This window comes from Pleurodeles waltl, chromosome 5 (genome assembly GCF_031143425.1).
Source record: "Pleurodeles waltl isolate 20211129_DDA chromosome 5, aPleWal1.hap1.20221129, whole genome shotgun sequence".
NCBI lineage: Eukaryota > Metazoa > Chordata > Amphibia > Caudata > Salamandridae > Pleurodeles > Pleurodeles waltl.
In genome coordinates, this window is record NC_090444.1 from 1,411,733,443 (window position 1) to 1,411,757,802 (window position 24,360).

A 24,360-nucleotide genomic window follows, 5' to 3' on the forward strand; every position below is an offset into this window, starting at 1 on the left:
TGGGTGCTAGCCTTCCTGGCAGCACTGTACTTGGCCTGGGAGGCAGACCCCAGGGCCAATAGCAAAGTAGGCCCCCTGACCCTATTGGTCATGGTGGGGTTGCTCAAGTGTTGGGTGACCTCTTTGGGTAAGCTAGGTGTTGCCCTAGCAAAGTTTGGAGTAGGGGAGGTGGGCACCTCACTACCCAAGTTGGCAGAGAGAAAGGAGGAAGAACCCCCTAGAGGAAAGTTTCAGTTTGTGTTGGGTCCTTTTACTGTTGGGATGGCTTCACTACCCATAGGGAGTGACCCTGACAGGAGGAGATAAGGCAGAGTAGGCCCTGCAAAGGGACAGCCAGTTTTCCTCACTGTCTTCCTCGCCTAACAAGCCAGGAAGACTCTCCCAGGGTTGGGCTGAGTCTCCTGGGCGTGTGGGCTGGGGGGGGTTGTGTGAGAAAACAGGGCTGATTGCAGAGGCCCCATAACTTTTTGCCCCCATTTTCCTCTTTTTGCTGGTGTTTTCCTGACTTTGATGGTGCCCTGGGTACTGCTAACCAGTCCCAGGGCCTGTGCTCTGTGTAAAATGGATATGCAAATTAGGCTAATTATAAGTGGCTAAGTTAACCTACCTATAAGTCCCTAGTATATGGTAGGGCATGTAGGTTTAGGGACCACAGCATAGGTGGTGCACACCTAGGTGCATTGCTGAGGTGCCCAGTGTCATTTTAAAAACAAGCCTGCCTTGCTGGCTGCTTTTAAATTAAAGTTATATGCAAATTCGACTTTGGAATTAAAGGTACTTCCAAAGTCTTAAACTACCTTATTTTTACATATAAGTCACCCCTAAGGTGTGCCCTATGTGCCCCTAGGGCTGGGTGCCATGTAACTATAAGCAGGGACTTTATAAAAATAGATTTATAAGCCCTGGTGAGGTAAAAACAGCCAAATTCGTTTTTCCCTCATTGAAGTAAATGGCCTTCATAGGCTAGAATGGGCAGACTTTATTTTAAATTTTAAAGTCTCCTTAAATGTTACATACCAAGAATTTGGTATCAAATTGATTGTTGTAATAAATCCCACAACTTCCAGTTGTTGGATTTAATATAACTTGTCCAGGTAAAAAGTTTAGACTTTACCTAAAAAGTTGCCAATTTCAGCTCTGCATTGTTTTTGCTGCTGTGCTCTGATTGGCCAGCCTGCAGCAGCTTCTGCCAGGCTGCCTTGATGAGGTGTGAAGTGGCCAGGCTTCACACAAAGGAATGTGCTTGGGGGAGAGAATCTCCCCTCAGCAGATGGTGAGGCAGGAAGGGGGAGGGCTGCCAAACTGGTCTTCAAAGGCAGAGAAGGACATTTGCAGCACCCAGCAACACCCCCACATCCTGCAACCCCAGACAGCTAGGTGCCCCCTTGATTAGATTAGGAGAGGGCAGGAGAGGGGTGTGTTTATGATTTTTAGCCACACCAGTGGGTGGGCTCAGCCAGATGTAACCTCCAAAAATCAGATTCATCCATGTTGGATTTTTGGAGACTGTTGCCTTCTGGGATGGATTTTTGCCACACTTCCCAGGAAGTGGTCATCACAGGGGGACGGCCCTGTCCCTGATTGGAGAACCAGGGCCCCCCTGCTTTTCACCCAGGAGCAAGGATAAAACTGGCAGACCTGCACCCACGCCTCAGATCCCCACCAAATTTCAAGAAGAAAGAACTTAAGGAGAAGAAGGACTGCCCTGCTGGACCCCTGGCCTGCACCTGGAACCGGCACTCAGAAGGACTGCACCAGCTGCACACTTGGGCTTCACCATAAGAAGGACTTTGCCTGGCTTCAACTGGTTCAAGGAGGTACTCCCTGTTTGCTACAGGTGAAAAATTGCTATCCAGAGTCCCCTGCACCAACTCCTGAAGAAAGCGACCAGCTGACCACTGTCCAGTGGCCAAAAAGGAGTTTGCGCCAGGTGCATTCTGGGAGTTGAAGTCCGCACCCCCCAAGGACCATCACAGAACTTCTGGACCCTTGGGGTGAGCTGTGGACCCCAAAAGAACCTTAAAAGAACATCTGGGTGAAGCCCCAGAAGTTTGGAAAAGATTTGAGAATTTTTGGAAAAAAGCTCCAGAGAGGGACTGACCCGCCGCGGAAATTCTAGCCGGCTTGCCTCAACTGCGACCCGGCCTGACTTCGTGGTTCGTCCCGGTAAAGAAAAACATCCAAAAAAGTGACTAAGTCCGAAGGTAAAAAGTTGACCGGGACCTCCCAGCCATCGTATCCGAGAAGGGCTCCATGGACGTCGGATCAAGATCCAGGTTTACCCCGGTCGAAGGATTTTCATCTCGAAAAAACGACTAAGTCCGAAGGTAAAAGTCTCCACCGAGGAAACCCACATCGCGTATCCGGACAAGGGCTCCAGGAGGTCGGATTCAACTGGCAGGTTCGTCCCGGTGAAGAAAAACTTCAAAATAAAGACTAAGTCGGAAGGCAACTTTTTAACCGAGGCCTCCCGCGACCTGGAGCCGAGCAGGGCTCCATCGCGGTCGGCCTGAAAGTTTGACTTTGCCCCGGTCAAGGTGCAACCAGATGACCCGATTGGCGCTTTTTGTTTCTAAGCGCTAGAAAAGTAATAATTCTTTAAAAATTCATATCTCCGGTTCCCCTGAACCGATTTTAATCGTTTTTGTGTCATTTTAAAGATAAAAATATAAACTATTTTTATAAATTGGTTTTGGATTTTTAAACTGTTTCCTGTGTTTTATTTAATTACTGTTTTGTGATATTTGAATGCTTTACACTTTGTCTCCTAAGTTAAGCCTTGACGCTCGTTGCCAAGCTACCAAGGGTTGAGCTGGGATTAATTTACTGAGACCTAACTGTACCTAGGTGGAGGTTAGTGGCTTGTTGCTAGGTGTAGGTACCTACCTGCCCTACCAATAACCCATTTTCCAACACTCTGTTTGTCCATGAATTAACGCACAAGACTGTGAAAAGGGAGGAAATTTTCATGGGAGAAGGAACAGCAAGATGCATTCACACAAATCAAAAATGAAATTGCCAATGCAGGAGATCTGGTGCCTTTTCAAACAGGTCTTAAAACCATAATCACAGTGGATGCCAGTGCAGTTGGTATTGGGGCAGTAATGTCACAAGTACACGGGCAAGGGGAGAAGACTGTGGCTTTTGGCTCGCGTTCTTTGTTGGGAGCTGAAAGAAACTATTCAGTCATAGAGTAGGAGGCACTGGCAGCGGCGTGGGCCACAACATATTTTCGCTCCTTTATTTGGGGAATCCCAGTAGTTTTGAGAACAGATCACAAACCATTACTCAAAGTGTTAGGGCCAGGTGGGACAAAGAATTGCTCTTGGAGGTTGTCTAGGTTTACAGTGAAGTTATAGGATTTTGAGTGTAAGGTGGAATATGTTCCAGGATGGAAAAACAAAGTGGCGGACTGCTTGTCCAGACTTCCAGGCAAAGCTGCAGAAGCAGGAGATTTCTACACAGAGGAAGAAGTGGCTAATATAATGGAGGCCATTGAGGGGTTTGAGCTATGCAGCTCCAAGTCTGAGTGGCTGACGGCAATGGAAAATGATAATACATTGAAAGCAGTGGTGGAACTGATCAGAGGACGAGTAAGGAGGGAAAACTCTTTGCCCAAGGCACTCAGGCCTTACTAATAAAAGTTGTGGAGGAGTTATCCTTAAAGGGGCGGGGTGCTCTTATGAGACGTACTTGATCCGTGCCACCCCTCTCTGTCCGTCTGAAACTAATACACGTAGTGCATGAAGGTCATATGGGTCAGACTTGCACTGTGAAAAGGTTGAGGGAAACGTTTTGGTGGCTGCTTATGGATGGACAGGTAAAGACATGGGTGCAGGAATGTAGCTTATGTAAAGAATCAGAAAAGAGTTTGAGAGTGGGTCTAGGGGTCTCTGTTCAAGAGACGAAAGTAAAGGACATATGGGAAAAGATGTCTTTTGATTTTATTGGTCCGTTTTTGTTTTTTTTCTGGAACAGGAAAGGTTTGCTACAGCCATAGTGGATGCCAAATCTAAATGGGTCGAAGAAACTCTTCTGAGGTCCATCAATACAAAATCTACAATAGCTGTCCCAAGTTAGGTGTTCAGAAGAGGAGGGAGCCCTTCGATTTTACTTACTGACAATGGTACACAGCTCACCTCCTCAGAAATTAAGTATTTTTTGATGATTTGGGTGTTAAACATGTATGTAAATCCTTGTATAATCCCCAAAGTAATGGGTTGCTGGAAAAAGGCAACAGGTTAGTCAAGGGCATGATGGAAATGGCATACAGTGCTGTATTACCTTTTCAAGGGACTATCAAATACATGATGTGGGCTCATCGGACCACAGTGAATACCAGTACTGGGATAAAGCCCTTTGAAATGATGTAGGGGAGACAACCTGGTTCTACATTTGTTCCCTTCTGGATGCGGGTGGTTGATGGAAGCAAAGGGACTATGAGCATGTCGCAAAGTGAACCCTGCATGCTCATTGGTAACGGTGATTTGGCAAAGGTTAAATCTGGAGAGGTTAGTAGTGGTTTGTCCAGCTTTCGAGGTCTATTTAAGGTGTTGGATGTTGGAAGTAATTGGATCAGGTTGGAGCATGGTCAAACTTGGAGTTTGAGAAGAGTAGCATTGTATCAGAGAGGTGCTATCTTGAACTCATCCCAGAGAGGGGACATGGATGCAGTGGAAGGCTGCTCATGAATGATTGTGAATTTACGAGTAGTGAAGTTCAAAGTGGATCTGTTGTTGGAGGTGCAGGCATTGGTGATGGAAGAGTGTCTGTTGCCAGGAAAGCAAGATCACAGAGAGGACCTGGTTATTTTGGGGATTTTTTCTGTGGATGAGTATTGAGGTCTGATGACTTTGCGCATTTGTTCAGGGGGCGTTCAGCTAAGGTGTTGTTATTTTGTGGTTTTGCGCAGATTTTGTTTATATAATATATACATATTTATGATGTTAGTTGGTGTGTGTTGTGTAAGTGGTGGTGTGAATGTATAGTTTAACTCTGTTTGTTACTCTGTGTGTCATGTATGGATGGTAGTGCAAGTTGTTTCCTATGAGGAATTGGGGATATAGATACATGTTATTTTGTGTAATGCTGTATATGAAGGGATGGGTATATGTTATATTCTGAAATGCTGTGATGTATTCCCATGAGTCAGGTGCAGCCCAGACCCAAGCAAATAGAATGTTCACCAATGCGGAGCCCTTATGACATCATGGGGTCTGGAGGGCTTGAATGATGCCAAGGAAGTTGAGGACTGAGCGTGGCTTGGTTTGCTGTAAGTGGAGTTTTCTCCTGATAGAATAAAAGGACAACTGATCAAAGTGTGTTGTGTGAAATTACTACAGGGCCCTATAGTTTGTGACTCACACACATTAAACACATGGTAAAATGGGCTGTACATGCTTAACGCTGGTGCTGTCTTGGTAAGCAAAGGCTGTTGTGATGCAGCAAGGGTAGGATGCCCAGGGCTGGTTATACGTGTACACACGTGTGTACACCCATGTGAGGGCTGCCTGGTAAGGATTCCTGATGTGTGCAGCCCAAGCACTGCGCTTAGGTAGCCTGGCGCAGAAGGAACCATGCAGAGTGGGTGGAGACCTGGAGTAGGTCTTATGAGATGGGTGTACACATGTGAGGGATAGTCAGTGTGCTTACTGTCTTGTTTGTAGTGACGCTCCATTATATGTCGATGGAAAAGGCTGGCCTAGAGTGGAACTCCAGTTCCCTAGGGTCCACAGACACACCCCTCAACAAAACCCGAAAAAAGGAAACTACGACAGCGGCTCTCCCTGGAGTAGCGGGAGAGCGGCTCATCTGTTATTCACGATCCAGAGGGAGCACCTCATAATGTGGGGCCTGGCCCAAGCCCCTGGGCCAGAAAAACACTTTTTTGTCATGTGGTGATTCCTAGGAGAGTAGGGTTGCCAGCAAAATCATCACCCCATGCAAAGGGAACTGCAGGAGGAGCACAGCCTCTCCCCAGGAAGCTCTCAAATGTCCCCACCCTCAGTTTCAAGGGACATGGAGAGGATAACCCCTCAGGGGTTCCAATGTATTTCCAAGCTATGTCCCAGCTGGAGCTTTTGTTTCAGGGTGCTGGAACTGTGCTCTTTAGGGGTGAAGTTCATGGCTTCAGCCATTGTGGCCTGAATGGTTATAACAATAGATTGTTACACTGGTGAACACCCTCTAGGGGTAAAAAGGCTGTAATTACATGTATTGTTACAGAAATGTGAGTCCTTAGGGACTGTGGTTAAAGTACAGCATGTTGTACTGAATGTGCTTGCAAATGTATGGCTGCAGCGTTGTGACCAATGATACATGTGTAGGGTCATATAAAAAGGGACCTTCTAGGGAAGAAAGATGGTATTACACCATGTTAAACAACAAAGTGATGTCCCTTAGGGACTGTATCAACGGTCCATCCATTTTATGTTGAATGCTTCAATGTAGAATATGATGAACCTTTGCCCACATCCTTTAGATCATGATGAGAGTAATCGTAACAGCACATATTCATCCAACATGCCTATACATGTTTTTGGTTGATGCTTATTTGAGTAATGAAACTGACAGCCACTAGTGATCAAAGTAGATGTACTTTATTGCCAGTATTAGGTGCTCTCACTCCAAGTTACAGTCAAATATTGCTTGGGAATACAAGTGAATGTTTTGCACTGTGGGTGGTTGGTTTATATCTCCCTTTGGAAGAGACAAGAATGATTACGCAATGTCATCCAAAAGTAATTCAATCAGCTTGTGTATATTTGTAAATTATTGCATAGTATTGAGTGGTGTATGCGTAATAAATAAACTTTTTATTTTTATCAAAATAAAAAGCACAGACTAGACAATCATTTGAGTGTGATTCTTGAGTGCTTGTGAATGGTGATTGCAAGCACACATCACCTCCCTTGAGTAAGCCTTGGACTGCTCTGGAATGCTACCCTATGAGAGGCCAGCGCTACAACGGGGTGTTTGGTTCCCATTAGTGGTCGAGTGTGGACCCATTACTTGTGCAGACCTTACAACTAATGAGCCCCCATCCAACAAAGGGTTTTCAAACTTTGCCAAGCGCTCCCTGAGATAGTCAGCTAAATGGCTAGATAATTCACAATCCCAAATATTTGTAAGATGTTGTGGTCCAGGATAAAATTATTTATGCTATGATGCTGCACGGCTTGCCAACACTTTTTTCCATCAAACACTTTATGGCTTTGCAGATTTTCTTTTTGTCATTAATTTCTTTTGACAACCTTTTAGTGTATCTTTTACCTTTTTAGTCTTTGTTATCTATGCTATCTTGTAGTCTGTGCAGTGAGCACACTGAATTCTTCATCAGGTATAGTTTGTAAATAGGAGAATTTATACCCCAGACTGCTGTTTTTGATGACTTCTGAGCTAACAGTGTTATTTTGGAGAGTGGAAGAGTGGAGTGAATTAGAAAGTGATCTGACAAGCCTGTAGAAATTAGATGAGACGTAGAGTCTTCAATGTCAGGTGACTGGCGTGTCAGCCTACCACATCAGTGAATGTAATGACCTCCACTCCCCTGCCTAGCAGAATATTCTTACCTATAGTGGAGCCACTAGTGTGGTGGCTGCACTGAAGAATGAGGAAAATACAGAGCAGGCACTATCTTGTTTTGGTCTTTCTTGCGTTTACCTTTCAAATACAAGCTCCAAAATCAGGAGTTTGCTTTTGTCTGTGATGTGCACAGAGTTTTCTCCCTGTATGTTTTGACCACTGATTAATTTCCCTGCCTGGGACCACTCCACTCTAAAAGGGCAGTGTGACCATCACTGTGACTCAGTGATTCAGTGCCACTTGGGCCATGAGGTCAAAGGTTTCTACTGTGGGATCCAGCTGAGGTTCCACTAGCAGAAACCCTACCTCAAACTGAGATGGTGTCCATGTGTTTGGTGGGCAAGTGAATTGCCACTACACCAAACTATGAAGGACTTCTTTCATGATCTTCCACGGGTGTTCACAATAAATGGAGCTGGCCAAGGTCTTTATTCTAGTGATAAGAGAGTTTCATATCTTTCTAATGCACGTTAGTCTCCCATAAAGGTGTCATTGTGATGAGATTTGTTTCTGTGAGAAAATCAATGAGTTATTCCACAAATATTAGGTTGTCCCCTGAGAATGCTAGATTATACAGAATTTGAAAGATTTAGCGTACCTTATTATTATTTCCACTGGTGAGGTTTAGAATGTGGAGATTTTCTAGTTTTTCAGACTTTTACTCACACTGTCTACTGTATGCATCAATGCAATTTCTCATTCAGATTTTTCTCTTTATCAAAACCGATGATACAACATTCTGAAGGGATGAACATGCCCATGATTGGCTGGCATTCAGAAATAGAAGATATTCTATTTGATGTAATTATGTCTGAAATTTCTAGAAGATATTCAGCATTTTTGTAATAGGAGTTCTCAAACTAATTTTGGCAAGCCTTTCATTGAGGATGTGTGGCTTTGATTTCAAATAATATTTCCAGTTTAACTCTTTTTCATGGTGTTTCGAGGTATTTTTCCTAGTGATTCTGAGGTAGGTATAATTTAGGAATTTTCAAGCTTGCATGATCTAAGCATGGCTTTGACATCTTTAAGGGTTTGTGGGTGAGGATAGTCTACAGCAGGTAGTCTGGGCAGAGAATTTATATGTGAGAGCCAAATAGTTTAGCTTTAAGTTGTCATTACTGATTTCTTTAGGTTCTGTAAGGTAGCAAAGGCGCATATATTAATGTCACATGAGCTGAGAACAATTCTGGACTGTTCTTATACCCGTGCGGAAGATGACACAAAATACAGTGAGAGGCTAACGGAGAAAATGCGCTTAGATCTCTACTATCAAGCTCCATAGTTTAGCAGAAAACACTGTTGAAAATGACCAAGGTTGTTTTGTATTTTTGTTCACACAATGTTGTTGATTAGGGCTGTGCTATGTGAATTTTGAATGGTGAATGTGTGTGTGTGACTGTTTAGATGTCTGTAATATAAGGCTATTCTGTAAGAATGGTCCGGCTTAGCTACTGGAAGCAAAGGGCTATTCATAGCTGATGCACATAGTTCAGGTACTCCCTGGTACTCAAGTTGTGAGAGAATTTCCCTCACTGGGGCTTTTACATCATGTTTTTAGGACATTGAGGTTGTATTTGTGGGTTGGACAGTATTGGTATAATGAGATAAGGAGAATCCCTATCCCAGCCCACATGGTTGTGGTACAGCGCAGGTGTCTGTGCTACAGCCCAAACTGCAGCATAGGCTTCTTTTACTGGATCCAGAACAAGGACTGGGAAAGAAAGCAAAAGGACATTTCCCATTTCTAGGAGTGTTCGGACAAACTCTGGAAGCCAATCCCTTCCTGCCAGAAAAATGTTATAGCTTGGTGTTAATCTTTCCCAAAGAATGAATGTAATTGTGCATTTGATGTCCCCCTCAATTTGAATTTTTAATTTGTAGACTCTGTCAAGTGGGGCAACTTTCCTGTCTGGGGTTCCAACTTCATAGTTGCTGTCACCTCTAGAATCTCTTGAAGATTCTGGTGAACTATCATGACTTCTACTGCACTGTCTAGCGGAGTCACTACCCATGTCCTGTTCTTCAGTAATGTTCTCAATATGTGTGGCATTTTTGGCCACAATCCCCACAACCTTCTTCTCTTTGAATTGTGGTCTTTGTTGTGGAAGTTTTTCTTCCTTTTTTACCTTTTTTTACCATGATGTCAGATTCACATAACTCATTTTGTCATTCTGCCCACCTATCTTTCGAGTGTCTGATAAGTCCTCAAAGATACAAGAAGGACATGCATCAGTATACTTATACCTGTCAGGAGGTTTCAAATTGTGACAATTTCTCAAATTTTAATGTTTCTCCGAGATTCTCCTTGTTGTTTAATTTGATTTTGAGTAGATTTGTTTGTCGTGTTGCTTTTTAGGACCCTCTTGTACTACCTTGGTATTATCCTTCTCAGAATTTCCCTTTGAGTTGTGGTTTATTAGGTCTGGCCCTCCAAACTATCTTCACTATTGTAAGTTTTGGCTATAATTTTTGGTTGCTCCTGCACCTGGTCCACTGCAGGAACATCCCTGAGCCACTGGTGTACTGCCATTACTGCTGCTTCCCTTTTTATATTACTTAAAATAATTGAAGAGACAGCTGCAAAATTGCCCATGAATGTAATCTCCAAATCCAGGGCAATGGCAGCCCTGTGTTCATTTTGTATTTGTTTTAACACTTCCGGAAGATTTGCAAGTGTTGGTGTACTATGCCTTGTGGTATATATTGCAGCAAATACTGTGCCCCAAGTGTCACAGTCATCTATAGAGGGAACCACCCCTAACGAGAAGCATCTTATGAGAATTCTGTGTTTATCTTTAGGTCCCATAAGGGAAAATACTGCTTCCAGATGGTTTGGTTTATATGCAATCCAAAATGGAATTTCTTCACGTTCGGTGGGAACCTTATCCATAATTTCGTTAATAGTTACTGGATTTACAACAGGTGTTGCCAATTCCTGGTTAGCTGGAGCAGCCCTCAATGGAGCAGTATTCAGTGTTCACATTACAAATTGTCTGAAGCATCTGTATATTTTAACTAGATTAGTATATAGTGGGTACAGATCAGCTGCCTTTAAATTTTGTATGTTTGGAAATGGTGTGTAAGCAGCTAGAACTAGCCACGAGGCCTCATCATTACCAAAGGGTCCCAGTTTAACATGATCTATAACATGTGGAAGGCACCTTGAACCTAATTTTGGTGTTCTTGATATGTGCGTGGTAATTCTAAATATGCATATCCTCTGTATTGTGCAGGTGGATTTGCTACAGTGTATGTGTGAAGTGTTTGAATTTGCATCAACTGCAGAAAAAGTAACCCACGAATAGAAGGAGTCTGTTCTGTACGCATTGTTTGATTCTCAAAATCATAACATCTTCACCCCTATTAGATAGCCAAGTAAAAAATCTTGTGGCTGCTGTCCTACAGTTAATTGGAAATATTACTGTGCCAGTTGGCTATCTCGATAAGATGGTGCTCAGAGATAAAAACACCAAATGGGAAATCCTTTTAAAGTTCAAACTTAAACAGCCTGCAGGCTAAAATAGGACCCAGCTATAGAGCTGAGCAGGGTTTTTACCTAACACCACAGAGATCTCAATTTAAAGGGTGCTGTGGGTACCTTTGACAATGCATAAGAGAGCTACTCAGGAGATCTGTTAAATAGGTACCTGACCAACGTGGTAGTGCCATGTCTTGTGGCTCTTATTATGATAAAAAGACTACGTGTTTAGGGCAGTAGCACCACTGAGTGTGGGAGACTGAGTCAACCCCACACTGTCTGGCAGCTGGCAGCCTAACTCCTAGCTAGACCACAGTACCTCACCCACCACAATCATGGTAGTAGTGATTTGTGGCAACCTAAACCTGACACTCTGAGGGAAGTCAAGGTGAACAGATCACACCCCTTTCACTCGGTTACTCAAAGACACACATGCCAGGACAAGACGAGATGCAAGCTGGACTTCAGTTTATTTATTGAAGCAATTGCATCCTAGCATATAAAACATGAGCTGTGATGACAAGGCAGATGAAACATAGCACAGAGATCATCATTACAGTGAGTTTGAAAATGATAAACAACCCCGCCATGGTGTATGGTTCTAGAAAGTCTACTGATTCCTGCCTAACCTCTATGTATGAGAGCATAGTGGTAGTAATCCATCTGCCAGTCCTGATCTGAGGGAGGAACTCTGACCCCATACCTGAGTTAGATAGGATGCCTCTTGTCTGGATGGCAGTCCTCTTGGGAGCCGAAGGGTCAGTGTCATGATCAGCAAAGTTGGCTTGAAGATGATGTGCATCCCAGAAATCCCATCTGTCCTCCTTAGGCTTCTGTTTTGTTTATATAATAAACCCTACATGGTTCATGGAGTAGGCCTGATATCATGATGCTCCTAGAGGATGTGAACTGTCTCCTGAGATGACAATCTAATCTGGCATATTGTGTACCAAATGTAACAGCCTAGGAGAAGGGACATATAATGTGTGTTGTGGTTAAAGGCTGATAATATTGTGAAGTATGTAATCTGTCTTCCTAGAAGGATGCAGCTGATTAAAAATATAAAGCAATGCACTAAAAACAGGCTCGGCTAAATAAATTACAATGATTAAAATGTGGGTGAGTTTAAAGGCTCAGACCGTGAAACTAACTAAAACTTGGGTGTCCAACCTGGCACTAAAGGGCCACTGCAACAGGTTTTACCATGGCTGTGTTGCTCTTAGGTAGCCACACCTCCAGGGTGGGCTACCTCACTCCTCATGACCGAAGAAGCATCATGCCATTTTTAAAGGAGAAAGAATGTAGCCAGATGCCACACATCACATGAACTTTGTCACTAGGTAGGACAGGACCCAGTAGCCATTGGCTAGCGCCTTCCTGGTCCCCTTGGGCACTTTCCTTGGATAAATATGGTACCCATGGCACGTTGACTTGCAGTACTCACTGGACTTGGAAGAAGGATGAAAAGACCACTTTATAACGTTGGGAGTGCACAAAGAGAGGTTGAGACACCGGAGAGACTGCACCTACTGCACTTTGGGCTAATGGAGTTTGGACTCTGTTCTATGTGCCTGGCTTGGGGAAAGGTGATTCCCAGCCCCAGTCCAAATCAGAGATTCCAAGGGTCAGTTGGCTGGTCCCCCAGAACGGCACTGGAGGCATTAAAGCTGGACTCATGAGTGTTGGTTCAGACTGGATTTGTCACCCAAAGCGGACACCAGCCCCCACCAAAGATTTGCACCATGACCACTGTGTTGCAAAAGCACAAGGTCTACATCAGCATCTGTTGGAACCCTACAAAGAGGACTTTTTGGGACCCTGAGATCCATGGACAGGGTCGCCCCCCCCCCATCACCAGTGAATCAAAGACTCAACCAGATTTCACCCCGTGGACCAGACAACCTCAGGAACATCCTTAAGCACCTTTAAGCCTGCATTCCTCAGCATCAGGACCACACTGTTGTCGTCTATGGCAGTCATTCTATAAAGTTTGGATCTTGCTTTAAAAATACTCTGGTGGCCAGGTAACTGTCCACAAGTGTCCATTCTAGCCCCCTAGACCTCTGTCATACTGGATTTGGTCACCTAACTCGGACCGGAGTTGTTGAACTAACTCTTTCAAACTTTTCAAACGTTTCCCAACTTTTTGCTGGCCAAAGCTTGCTTGTTGTTGATTGATTATAAAATATGTATTTCCAGTGCCCTCTGGATTGTAATAATTATGGTGTCTACAATTTCATCAAAATATGCTTTATTTTTTATAAATTTAAGTCTTGTCTTTTTCCTGTCATGCGACTTTCTTATTTTGTCATTTGGCACTGTTAAATGCTTTACACATTGTTCCTTTGAGAAGCCTTAGTGCTAGCAGCTAGGACTACCCAGTGTTGAGCTTAAGGTTCAGTAAACATTCTTGACTGGACCCAAGATGATATTTGAGAGGGTACTGCATGATAAGACTACCCAGCTATATCATGTAATAAACCCAAATCCTCACAGCATCAGACACCAGAGTTGGAATCTGATTCACAAGGCCCTAGCTTCAAAAATATGGCTGCTGAGACTAGCATTTTCGAGCTCCAACTACCAATCAGAATGATAAAGTCAACAGATCCTTTTTGAGATCATAGACTACAAAATGGCACTGAGGAAAAATCTGCCTTGGACTAGAAAATGTATTATTGCTTTCTTTGTATTTAATGTTCTTGCTCAATGTGGAGACTCAGTTCAAAGAAGGACCCAAGAGCCAAAGCGTGCAGTAGAGTAATCCTTCAAAGCCCACCTGGCAACTTTTTACAAAACAAATCTCTCAAACACTACTGAAAGCAATTATACCTAGAAAATGTATCTCCTCCAAATAAAGATAGATTTTCATTCTAAGTGTTGTTAAAACCCTGTTAGGTAGTTTTTGATGTACTGGAAAGCAAATATGCCTATGGGACTATATAGCGGCAGATTCTACTTCACACCAGTCTTCTACCTCCCTTGACCAATCTGCATGAACTTTCAAGCAAAGAGATTTACCTGAATGATCCATGTAGCCTCCAAATTTTGGGCACAGTCACTAAATAAGGCCAATGAAAATGAGGTAACAGGATGTTCTAGCTGGGACATATCAGCTAAAAACCATTCGGACGCATTTCAGCTTAAATATCTATGCATTTACAACAGAGGCCTTTAGACTATAGGGCGCAACCCCTAGGGGTCCTTGGTTATATTCCCAGAAGGTTCAAGTGTGTGTACAAATACTTAAACATGAATGTAGTCTGAAAGTGTGACTGGCACGTTTCCAGGCTGTTTTTCATGAGGCAGATGTAGTCCATGAAAAAAAGTGTGGAACTAATACTGAGTGCCATGAGGCAGGGTCAGTGAGTGTGAAGATGGTAAAGATGTGGCTAAAAAGAAAAACATGTTCTTGAATTTAACTTATTTTACGTTTGTTTTCTTAGATAAAGATAAAGAGACATGACAACAGTTTGCTGACCGTGGAAGAGAGAGCAAATACAGTTGAAGTCACTGTTGAGCAGTCAACTTATCACCGGAATCAACGATGGATCATAAGTGGAACTGAGAGGGAGAAGATTACACCTGATTATCATACAGTTCCTGAGAATGGTATTGTTCAGATTGACGTTACATTAATGGCGGACACAAAAGATTTGCAAATTAAGGTATCTGGGCCACCATATTATAGAATTATAAGTGTCAAGTAGAAATAAGTGACTATGTTCTGCATCCGAACGTAACTATAACATTTGTACCAAACATTTTGCTAGTCTGACTCTGTTGAAGTCACTGCCTGGAGATACCATTGCAATGGCAATCTCTCTCTCTCTCTCTCCTATCCCATTACAGAACCCCCTTTATAGGTCGAGTGTTAGCGTTGGGCCTGCTGTATACTAAAATATACAATAGAGTGAGTTTCATGTTTCAGATTTGTTAGTTGCAGTGTCCTTCAAAAATCCTTGCTTACTAGTGGTCAGTTTGCCTCTTTGTCCTGCCTTTTTTCACTTTGGGAGCAGCACAAAGTAATGTGTAATTACGCTATGTCCTGTTTATCTCTTCTGTGAGGGACTTTTTTTTGGTATTTGCCTGCTTCACCTCAACAGTGTGGGTGCTTGTTCATTCCCTCCTCCCCACCAGCTCCCTCTGTAAACATAAACCAACAGCAGGAGGGGGCTTTTCCAGGGCCAGCCCAACCTCGCTCTCTTCCTTTTGTTGTTTTCTGTCTGTGTGGCAATAAAAGTCCAGTCAGTAATTTACAACGCTATGAGCTCTAACTTGAGCAAACACAAGACTATTGCATTCCAAATGCTTGTTTTTAATAAAGGTGGGTGTTACTGTCTTTCAATAAATATTTCATCAGCCAATCCAGGGCTATTTTAGCGAGTCTTTGTTCACTTCCAGCACAAACAGGAGTTGCAGCCGTCTTAGTCGCACGATAGCCCAGCGCTGTAAGCACTCTGCCTTTGAAATAGCTTCCAAAGCAGCAGAGAGCCAAGTCCAGCTGCCCGCTCCTCCTCCAGAGCACAAGTAGCCCGTGAGTTAAGAATTTCTCTATTTCATGGCAAGAATGCAGCTTGCCTGACATGTAGCACGTTTTTACCATTAAGCAAGAGCAAACAATACGCGCATAGATTAGGACCCTGAGTAGGTAGAATCCTTTCGGATCCACCCAGGCTCATCTACGTTATTTTGTGAGAGGTAAACATTTAATTTTAAACTTTGGTATTGTGTAACTTAAAAAGGTTGTTTCGTTAAGCTATTTTGCCATACATATTACAGCATTTAAGTAGTGTTGTTTGCAAGGAGCGATCGGCAAGCAATGCAATGTTTACAGTACCCCTTGATCTCTATGTGTTTTCAGCACTGCTGCCTTCTTAGTATTTGTGTTGGTAATCCAACACCCATGGGGCAGCAGGAGGCAGGGGAATGGTTGAAAGGCTTTGAGGCCACACAATGGGTTGTCCCTAGAGAACTTGTGTGTCATGGCGTTTCATGTTCTAACCACAAGACTGCGCAACAAATTCTTGTTTTTTGTTTATGGCTGGCTTACTGTACGTTTCCTAACAGAAATACCATTGATTTTTAACCCAGTAGAACAACATACCATGTTATTATTAACATCTTGTAACAAATTGTTGGCTTAATTTTGCGTGTGTCAGAATTGGAGCATTTAAACTGTAAATTGTGTGCCCTCTGTGAACCCGTTTCATAGTAGAGCCCCTTGAGTAAAATGTACCTCATCATGCGTTTTCGTGGCAAATTAAGTGTCTTCCTTTGCCCATAACTAAATCGTTTTATTTACCTGGAGAGTATCCGTAAAACTCTTTTTTCAAAACCAGAATAAACCCCTCGCAAAACTCAACACAAGAAAAGAGTGGCGCAAATCACTGCAAATATTATGATAATCAACCAAGAGAAGACAGGAGATAGCGCCTAAAGTTCTGCCAGCTACCAGAACTGTGATTCTGACTGCATTGATGGAGAGCATAGCTGGATGAGGAGGTCTAGTTCAGTATTGGCAAGGCTTGTTATTCCGTGAAAGAAGAAAGTAGTTGTAGTCAGGGTAGGACCGGGACCAGAGTTAGGCCCTGTCACTCCCCAAAAAAGTGGCCTGCAATTCCCAAATCATCGCTTTCATGCGTCACAATATGGTTAGTCCCATCGGAATATGGTTGGTTATTTTATGTTCATTTTTATGTAGTTTCAACTCGGCCCAAAGGCATGAGAGCAGTGCACTAGAGCACCAGTTACATTACATAAGCTCAATATCATTTTTATTTTTAGGGTCAAGCACACAAGCCCTCCGTCCCTGTTGTAATCTCTCTTTGTGTTTTTAACCACGCCCATGTCATGCCTGTCACTTTCATTGGTTTGTGGGCTTGCCTTTTAAAATCCACTTGATTTCATCAGTGAAAGGAATGCATACGTCATGCCTTTTCCGGTGTTTAGCCCTTCTCGAGCGCACCGGCCAACGACTGAAAACATTCAAGGCTCCGTGTTTTCAGCATTGTTTCTGCACTACTTTTTATTTTCCACGCAGGGCGATCACACTAGTTTTTTCCCCATTCTATGTGGCAAGAAAATTCCTGTTAGGAGTTTACAACGCGAATAGCTGTAACTCAAGCAAATGCGAGACCCGTTGCATTGCAAATGCTTGTTTTTTATTGTAGCCCCGGGGAGGTGGCAGTCCCCAGTGCTGCAGGGGAGGCTATGTGGCCCCCACATTACTTTTCATTAAAGCCAGGGGAGGTGACGGTCCCCGGGACAACAATAAGCCCATGATGGGGCCCCATAGGCGCCCCTCCTTATTATTATTTTTTTTTTTACATGCCATCCGGGGGCTGTAAAAAAACAAACACAGGAGGCAGCGCTTGCTTTTTTATTTAATTCTTGCCACAAATTCGCAGAATAGCAGTGAATTTGCTACAATTGTTTTTTTTTTTAATGCGCTTTTTTGCTCTGGTGGGATCCCACTGGAACCCCAACAAAAGAGCTAACGGGTCAGGGTGTACCAACCCTGCTCTTTTTCCTCTGTTTTGTGTTTTTTGTTGGGACTCGGCTGAAGCAGAGTCCAAAGAAGGCTTCCAACACTTCCTGGTTGAGAGGATCTGCGGCCCTAGATATACAAATGTATTTTCGCTTCAATATCTCAAACCCTACTGAATGGATTTACACCAAATAAGCAAAAATATTATCTGCTTACCGAAAGCTAGATTTCTGCCTAATTTGGTGTAATCCCTTTCAGTGGTTTGGGCTGTTGTTGTGTTCAAAGCTTCTATGGGAATTAACATTGAAAACACATGTTTTTTGGCCCCCCTCCCCTTTTTCTCAGCCCTCACTTGACTGATCTCCCCAAAACTTTCTGTGCACATCAAGAATCACAGAGGCACTATAACTTTTACCCCGTCATGCACTGTTTATGACCTCACATATGCCATCATTCATGACATGTCCTATGACATAGTTGATGTCATCATGAATTACCTCTTCAAAGCTTCTTTGGTACACATAGCACTTTAAACAGGTACACCATTAGAGCTATGAAAGTCACTTATTTGAATATAAGAATGGGGGTTGCAAGGTCCCACTCCCCAATCCTTGTTAGGCCCTGGGGACCCCATTCCCCAGGGCCCTTTCTAAAAATAAAACAGAGGGAGGTTGCTTCCTAAGCAGTTACGGGCACACAACCCCCCTCCCTAGGCCAGTTTTAGCCCCAGGAACACCATCCCCCGGTACTGGCATAATTCTTTAGGGGGAGGTAGAATGCAGCCCCCTTCAAAGCCAACTTCGGCTCCAGGGACTCCACCCTCAGGACCGAGCGTTATCATGAGGGGAGCATGCAGTCCCCTTGCCAGTTTCGGCCCAGGCAACCAGATCCCCAGGGTCCAGCATCCTTAAAGGTGGGTGCCCTGGAGCCCACCCAGGGCACCTGCCATACTGTTGTTAGGGGCCGCAGGAGGTTCCCCAAGGTCCCAGTTGGCACCCGCATGTAGCTAGAGCCGGCAGTGTTCTCGCTTGCAGGAAGCAGCTCCTAATGATGGAGCAGTGATGTGGGCAAGAAAAATTGAACTCAAGTCCACTCCCAGCAGGCAGGACCATTTTCAAAGCTTCCATCAAATGGGAGTAGACTTGGTGTTTTCCCCTGCTTGGCAGGTGTTTTCAAAATTGCTCCCACCAAGCGAGAGCATACATACGTTTTCCTGCCTGCACCGCTGCGGGCATGGACACTGTTATGTTTCAGAAGAGGGCTCCTAGGGACATAGCTGCTGAGCCAGCCCACGAGACTGGGTCCCAGGGACCATTAATAGCTCTGGGAAGGGGGCAGCTTGCCCCCTTCTCTTCAGGTAATCGGCCTTAGGGGTTTGCTCTCTGGGGAATTTTGAGGTTGGGAGAGAGGGCTGCACAGTCCCCACCACATTTCCTTAAACTTAGGCCCCGGGTGTGGACTCTCCAGGGCTGCTCAGAAAGGGGGGCCGCACAGCCCCCTCCCAATAAATAATGACATTGGCCCTTGGGGGTGGGCTCCCCAGGACCTTTGGAGGCTCAGGGAAGGAAGCTACACAGCCCTCCTTCTCTTAATGAAATCAGCCCCAGAGATAGGGTCCCCGGGCCATAAGATAATTAAATATGGCCCAGTGCCATTTTGTTTGATTTTGTTTGTTTTGAAAGATTCTTGTGGGATTGTGGCATTTTTAGCTGATTCTTCTTATTTTCTTGGCCCCAGGGGGTGGGACGTCACTCTGGGTCCCCCCCTTGGGGCCTAGGGGGTAAGGATATCCCAACCCTGCTCCTTATACTGTTTATTTTCGCTAAGCTCAGGACAGGGGACTAAGTCACAGAGCCCTGTAATGGCTGCCAGCAACATTTGGGTGGGAGCAAGGTGGCCCAAGGGAAATAATGCTCCCTAGGCCAATCAGAATGCTCAATTTTTAAATTGGCGCTCCCGCAAGAGTCTCATGACTTGTAGGCTGAACCATCCAGATATCTTTATTTGTTTCCCCTATTTCTCAAAAACTACTGAATGGATTTACACCAAATCACAAAAAGCACAATCTGCGGACTAAGATTAAGCTTCCTACCAAATTTGGTGTAATTCTGTTAGAAATGTGGTCTTTGGTTGGCAGTCAGGTTACCCCCTGTCCAAGCAAGGACCCTCACTCTAGTCAGGGTAAGTCACACACAATCCAAATTATCCTGTGCCCATCCTCTGGTAGCTTGGCACTGAACAGTCAGTCTTAACTTAGAAGGCAATGTGTAAAGTATTTGTGCAATAAATCATACAATAACACCACAAAAATACACCACACACTGTTTAGAGAAATATATAATATTTATATGATAAGATGCAGGTCAAAACGATTAAAATTCAACAAGTAGATGTTGAGATATCACTATAAAAGTGATATAAAATATCTTAAGTCTTTGAAAAACAAATAAATGTCTCTTAAAAACAATAAAGGTCTCTTACAAGCACAAATTACCTGGTTCGCGTTCAAAATCTCTGCAAGGGACCGCAGAGGAGGCGATGCGTGGAAAAAGGGGAGGTGTGCGTCGGTTTCGCCCCTTCGCACACCGACCACACAGAGGAAGACTTTGCATTGTTTTCCGGTGCGCAGATTTAGTTCCTCTTCAGGTTGCGGGGTTTTCTGTCGCCCTGGGGACGGTGCGTAGAATCCTGGGCTTGCGGAGCGAAGTCACAAGCGATGCGTCGATCCAGTGGGCATTGCGTGGAAATTTCTCCTGCACAGCAGGCGCTGTGTCGATTCTTCTCTGGAAGTTAGGCTGCGTCGTCCCGAGTTGGCTGTGCGTTGATCCGGTGGGCAGTGCGTCGAAGTTCCGGTCGCTACGCAGGCGCTGCGTTGATCTTCTCCTTGCGAAGTCGGGCTGTGTCGTTGCGGGTCAGCGTGCGGTGAATTTCTCACCTTGGGGCAGGCTGTGCGTCATTTTTAGCAGACTGTGCGTCAAATTTTCACTGCAGAAGAAGTCCAGTTGCAGGAGTTAAGTCTTTCTGGTCCTGAGACTTCAGGGAACAGGAGGCAAGCTCTATCCAAGCCCTTGGAGAGCACTTCTCAGCACAGTCAAAGAGCAGCAAGGCAGCAGGACAACAACAAGGCAGCAGTCCGTCTCAGAAAAGCAGTCCCAGTGTGTCCTTTGGACAACCAGGCAGTTCCTCTTGGCAGGTCCGGTTCAGGGATTCTTCACCAGCAGGTTTCTTGACCAGAAGTGTCTGAGAGGTAGAGTGTCTACCCCAAGAAGTGTTTAAACTTTTTGCCTCCTTCCTCCTATTTTTCCTGACCTGTTTTTGTTGGCTTTTGAACTCTGAGCACCTTACCAATGCTAACCAGTGCTAAAGTGCATATGCTCTTTGTGTAAATTGTACTGTTAATTAGTTTATCCATGACTGGCATATTTAATTTACTAGTAAGTCCCTAGTAAAGTGCACTAGAGGTGCCCAGGGCCTGTTCACGAAGGAGCGCGCGTGCGATCAATGCCAGTTACTTTCAATCTTATGATCGTACCTTGAAGTTTCTTCACTCAAGCCTTCTGTAAACAACATAAATCACTATGGCCTGTTCGTGTTGTTAGGGCTCAGGGCATTTAAGTCCTACGGTGCCGGCTCAGCTGATTGAAGTCCTACGGTGTCTCCTCCGCCGCCCGCACGTCGCTCGTCGCCAATGTTAAGTTTAGAGGGTGGCGAGTAGACGTGAACACCAAGGACGCATTGGTGAGAGGTATTTATTAATCAGAATATGCGCTCTGTACAAAGCCCTTTGCCAACCATGACCCTTCCGCATCCAGCCTCGTTCGTCCCAACGCTTTTCCCCCGCATTCCACACCCATACGTATCACCACATGCTCTCGCCACATTCTCCTCGTGCTTCGAACACCCTCACAAGGATACCACATCCAGATTCCTTGTTTTACTGTCAGAGGAGTTAGTATGATTATTGATCACTTTTTAGTCTCCTTTTTACTTAGATATTTTGTCACTGATTTTAGAATTATAGAAACTGCAGCAAGCATAATACATTAGTTGTCTCTCAGTTGATATATATAGCAAGGCAGAGAATTGATATCAATGTTCCTAATATTGATACTACCAGGCCGAATGGTGTCCTGATTCAGTGGATGGAGGTAGACCCGTCAGTTGTGCTCCAGAAGCTGCTAAAAAACTAATTAAGCAACATTTAATTACTCTCTAGGTAACCAAGGTAGATAATATGTTAGTGATCCATATGTTTGAAGCCATTACTAGATTACTTAATGGCTCTCTGATCAAAAGTCTAAGCCCTGGTTTGAAATGAAGCACAGTCGGTTTGATCTTCCATGTACTCAGTCCGCTAAATTGTTACAGTTAGCACTGCTTAGTTCCCAGCGGGACCATATTCTATCAAGCAACTTTGGAAGGATTATAAAATGGCTTTAAACAAGAAGAGGGTACTCAGGGAAAAAGCCTGGACACAATTAGCCCAAGCAGCTGCAACTAATGATGCCACCCTGTTCTGGAACAATGTAAATGCTCCATTCTTGAAAGATGACACAGTCCTTGAACTTACTTTGCATGCTCTTTCTTATGAGTGGATTGAGCATTATTCCGACATCTTTGGCTCCCTAGGGGGTGACACAAAAGAGATCGATAGTTTGAAGGGCAGTAGACCCTGGGGAATAACCATGGAGGAAGTCCTTTTTGCCTTGGATTGCAGTGCAGGGGATAAGGCATCAAAGCCAGATGACATCCCAGTTGATGCCTTTAAGGCTGTGGGGGAACTTTGGGCCATATTCTGACCTACATGCTTAATGCAACTGTAGAGTACATGAACCCTTCCAAAATGGATGATTTAATCATAGTGCCTATCTTTAAGAAGGGGGATAGATCAGACCCTAAGTACTATTGTCCAATATCTTTATTGGACTCCTCTGTCAAACTGATGGGGGTATTCTCCTACAAAGATTAGAGCAGTGGCCACCGATAATTCTATTTTGACAGAAGTTCAGTATTCCTTTAAGAAAGGGTTGGGGATGGTAGAACAGTGTGTCAATTTGGACTAACTTATTGGAAAATACACTACAGCCAGGTCTGGCTCACTATATTTACGTTTTGCAGAACTCAGCAGTGTCTTTGACCTGGTGGATCATTCGATTTTATGGCAAACCCTACTCTCATCTGGGGTACCTGATAACATTGTTAGCTTTCATGCTAACTTATATGGGATGTTGTCTGCCAAGATACATTTTGGCCCAAATGGGGAATGCACACACTCCTTTACAGTCAAGAAGGGGATAAGCCAGGGTTATCATGGCTGTGCTTCTTTTTTCACTTTATGTTAATGGGGTTGACAATGTATTCAGGGCTCTGCAGGCCAAAGTGCGTACTGTCACCGGACTTTTAGTCCCTGTGTTACTTTATGCCGACAACGCTGTTCTGATGTCAAGAACACCCATTAGCCTGCAGAAACTGATGGAACCCTTGAAGACTTTATGGAAGGGAGGAAATTAATGATAAATATTACCAAGACCTACACAATGGTATGTGGGAAAAAGTCTCAGAAGAGTCAAAGCTTTTTTTTTTTTTTTTTTTTTTTTTTTTTTTTTTTTAAGGGTTCCCCAATTGCTAGAGTTAACACTTTGATTCATTTGGGTTTATCATTTGCCAGTGATTGCTCTTGGGGCAATCAATTACAAGGTGCCAAACCTAAAATGAGTAGGGCCTGTGATGGTATTTTTAGATTCTGATATAAGCTCCATAATCGCCCCATCAGAGAAATGATTCAAATATATCAAGCTAAGGCATAGTGTGCAGCTATGTATGGAGGAGGATTTGGAGCTTTGCAAAGAGTGGCCATTGTTTCTTCCTGTTCAATCTCATCATTTAACTTTTTCAGGTAGTTAGGAAAGACGGAATGCTCTTGTTTGCAGTCATACTGTCTGAGTAACTCGATTTCAGAATGCCAAAGCGTGAACAGTTGCAGAAGTGCTAAGTAGAAAAACTCTTTTTTTCGGGAGTTTAACAAAAAAGGACTTGATTTGAGAACTGGGGTGGTCTTCTTATGATTCAATTATAGCCTATGGAGATCATAATGCGGCAGACGGGATATCCTTCATGTTTGTGATGGAGTAAAAAATTTGCCAAACTCTACATCAGACCCTAAGTTTTCTGTTGTCTATTAACCTTCCTTCTGCATGTCAAACCAAACAACCATGTAACCAAATACAGCATATGTCCCCTCATCTAAATTTCTTGTCACGTTGTTTCTGTACCTATAGTGTCGCAAATCTCATAAACTCACTTGTTTTCTAGGTGTAGACTTCTTCTTGGATAGTAAGTATCCAACATATTTGTTCTTACTATATCTGTACTCTCCAGTTCAAGACTCTGTTTTGTGTGTTGGCAAGGCCTAGTTTTATCCAAACAACTCCCCTAGACTTTGGGTACAAACTAGCTGAACTCAACCTGTCACAACACTCATAGGAACTTATCGCCCTATGCAAAAGTGTTTTCAAACTGAAGCTGTATAGTTTCTTGGTCAGAGATTTAACTGGAAAGATCTCCTCCCACATTTTCTTCATCTGTCTTCTCTGATTTTGTAATGTATGAAGTGAGATAGTGAGCAACACCAATGGAGTTGTCTGCAACAAACTGTATATTCATATTTGCATTCCATAATTCCAGAATGACATGATTATAATCATTAATATACTTGGAGTCCTCTCCTCTTCTGAGATTATGCATATTTTTGGTAGTTTTCATCTGACTGCAGATAAAAAACTGTTCATTCTTCCTTTGAAAATGA

General features: G+C 43.7%; 1 protein-coding gene across 1 annotated transcript in view; it reads left to right on the forward strand.

Annotated features, from left to right (window-relative positions):
- Positions 1 to 24,360, forward strand: part of LOC138296505 (CD109 antigen-like) — a 775,136-nt gene that overhangs the window by 278,118 nt on the left and 472,658 nt on the right. The window contains exon 11 of the mRNA XM_069235676.1: positions 14,512 to 14,733. Coding sequence (XP_069091777.1) covers positions 14,512 to 14,733 — 222 coding nt within the window. The remainder of the gene's footprint in view (positions 1 to 14,511; positions 14,734 to 24,360) is intronic.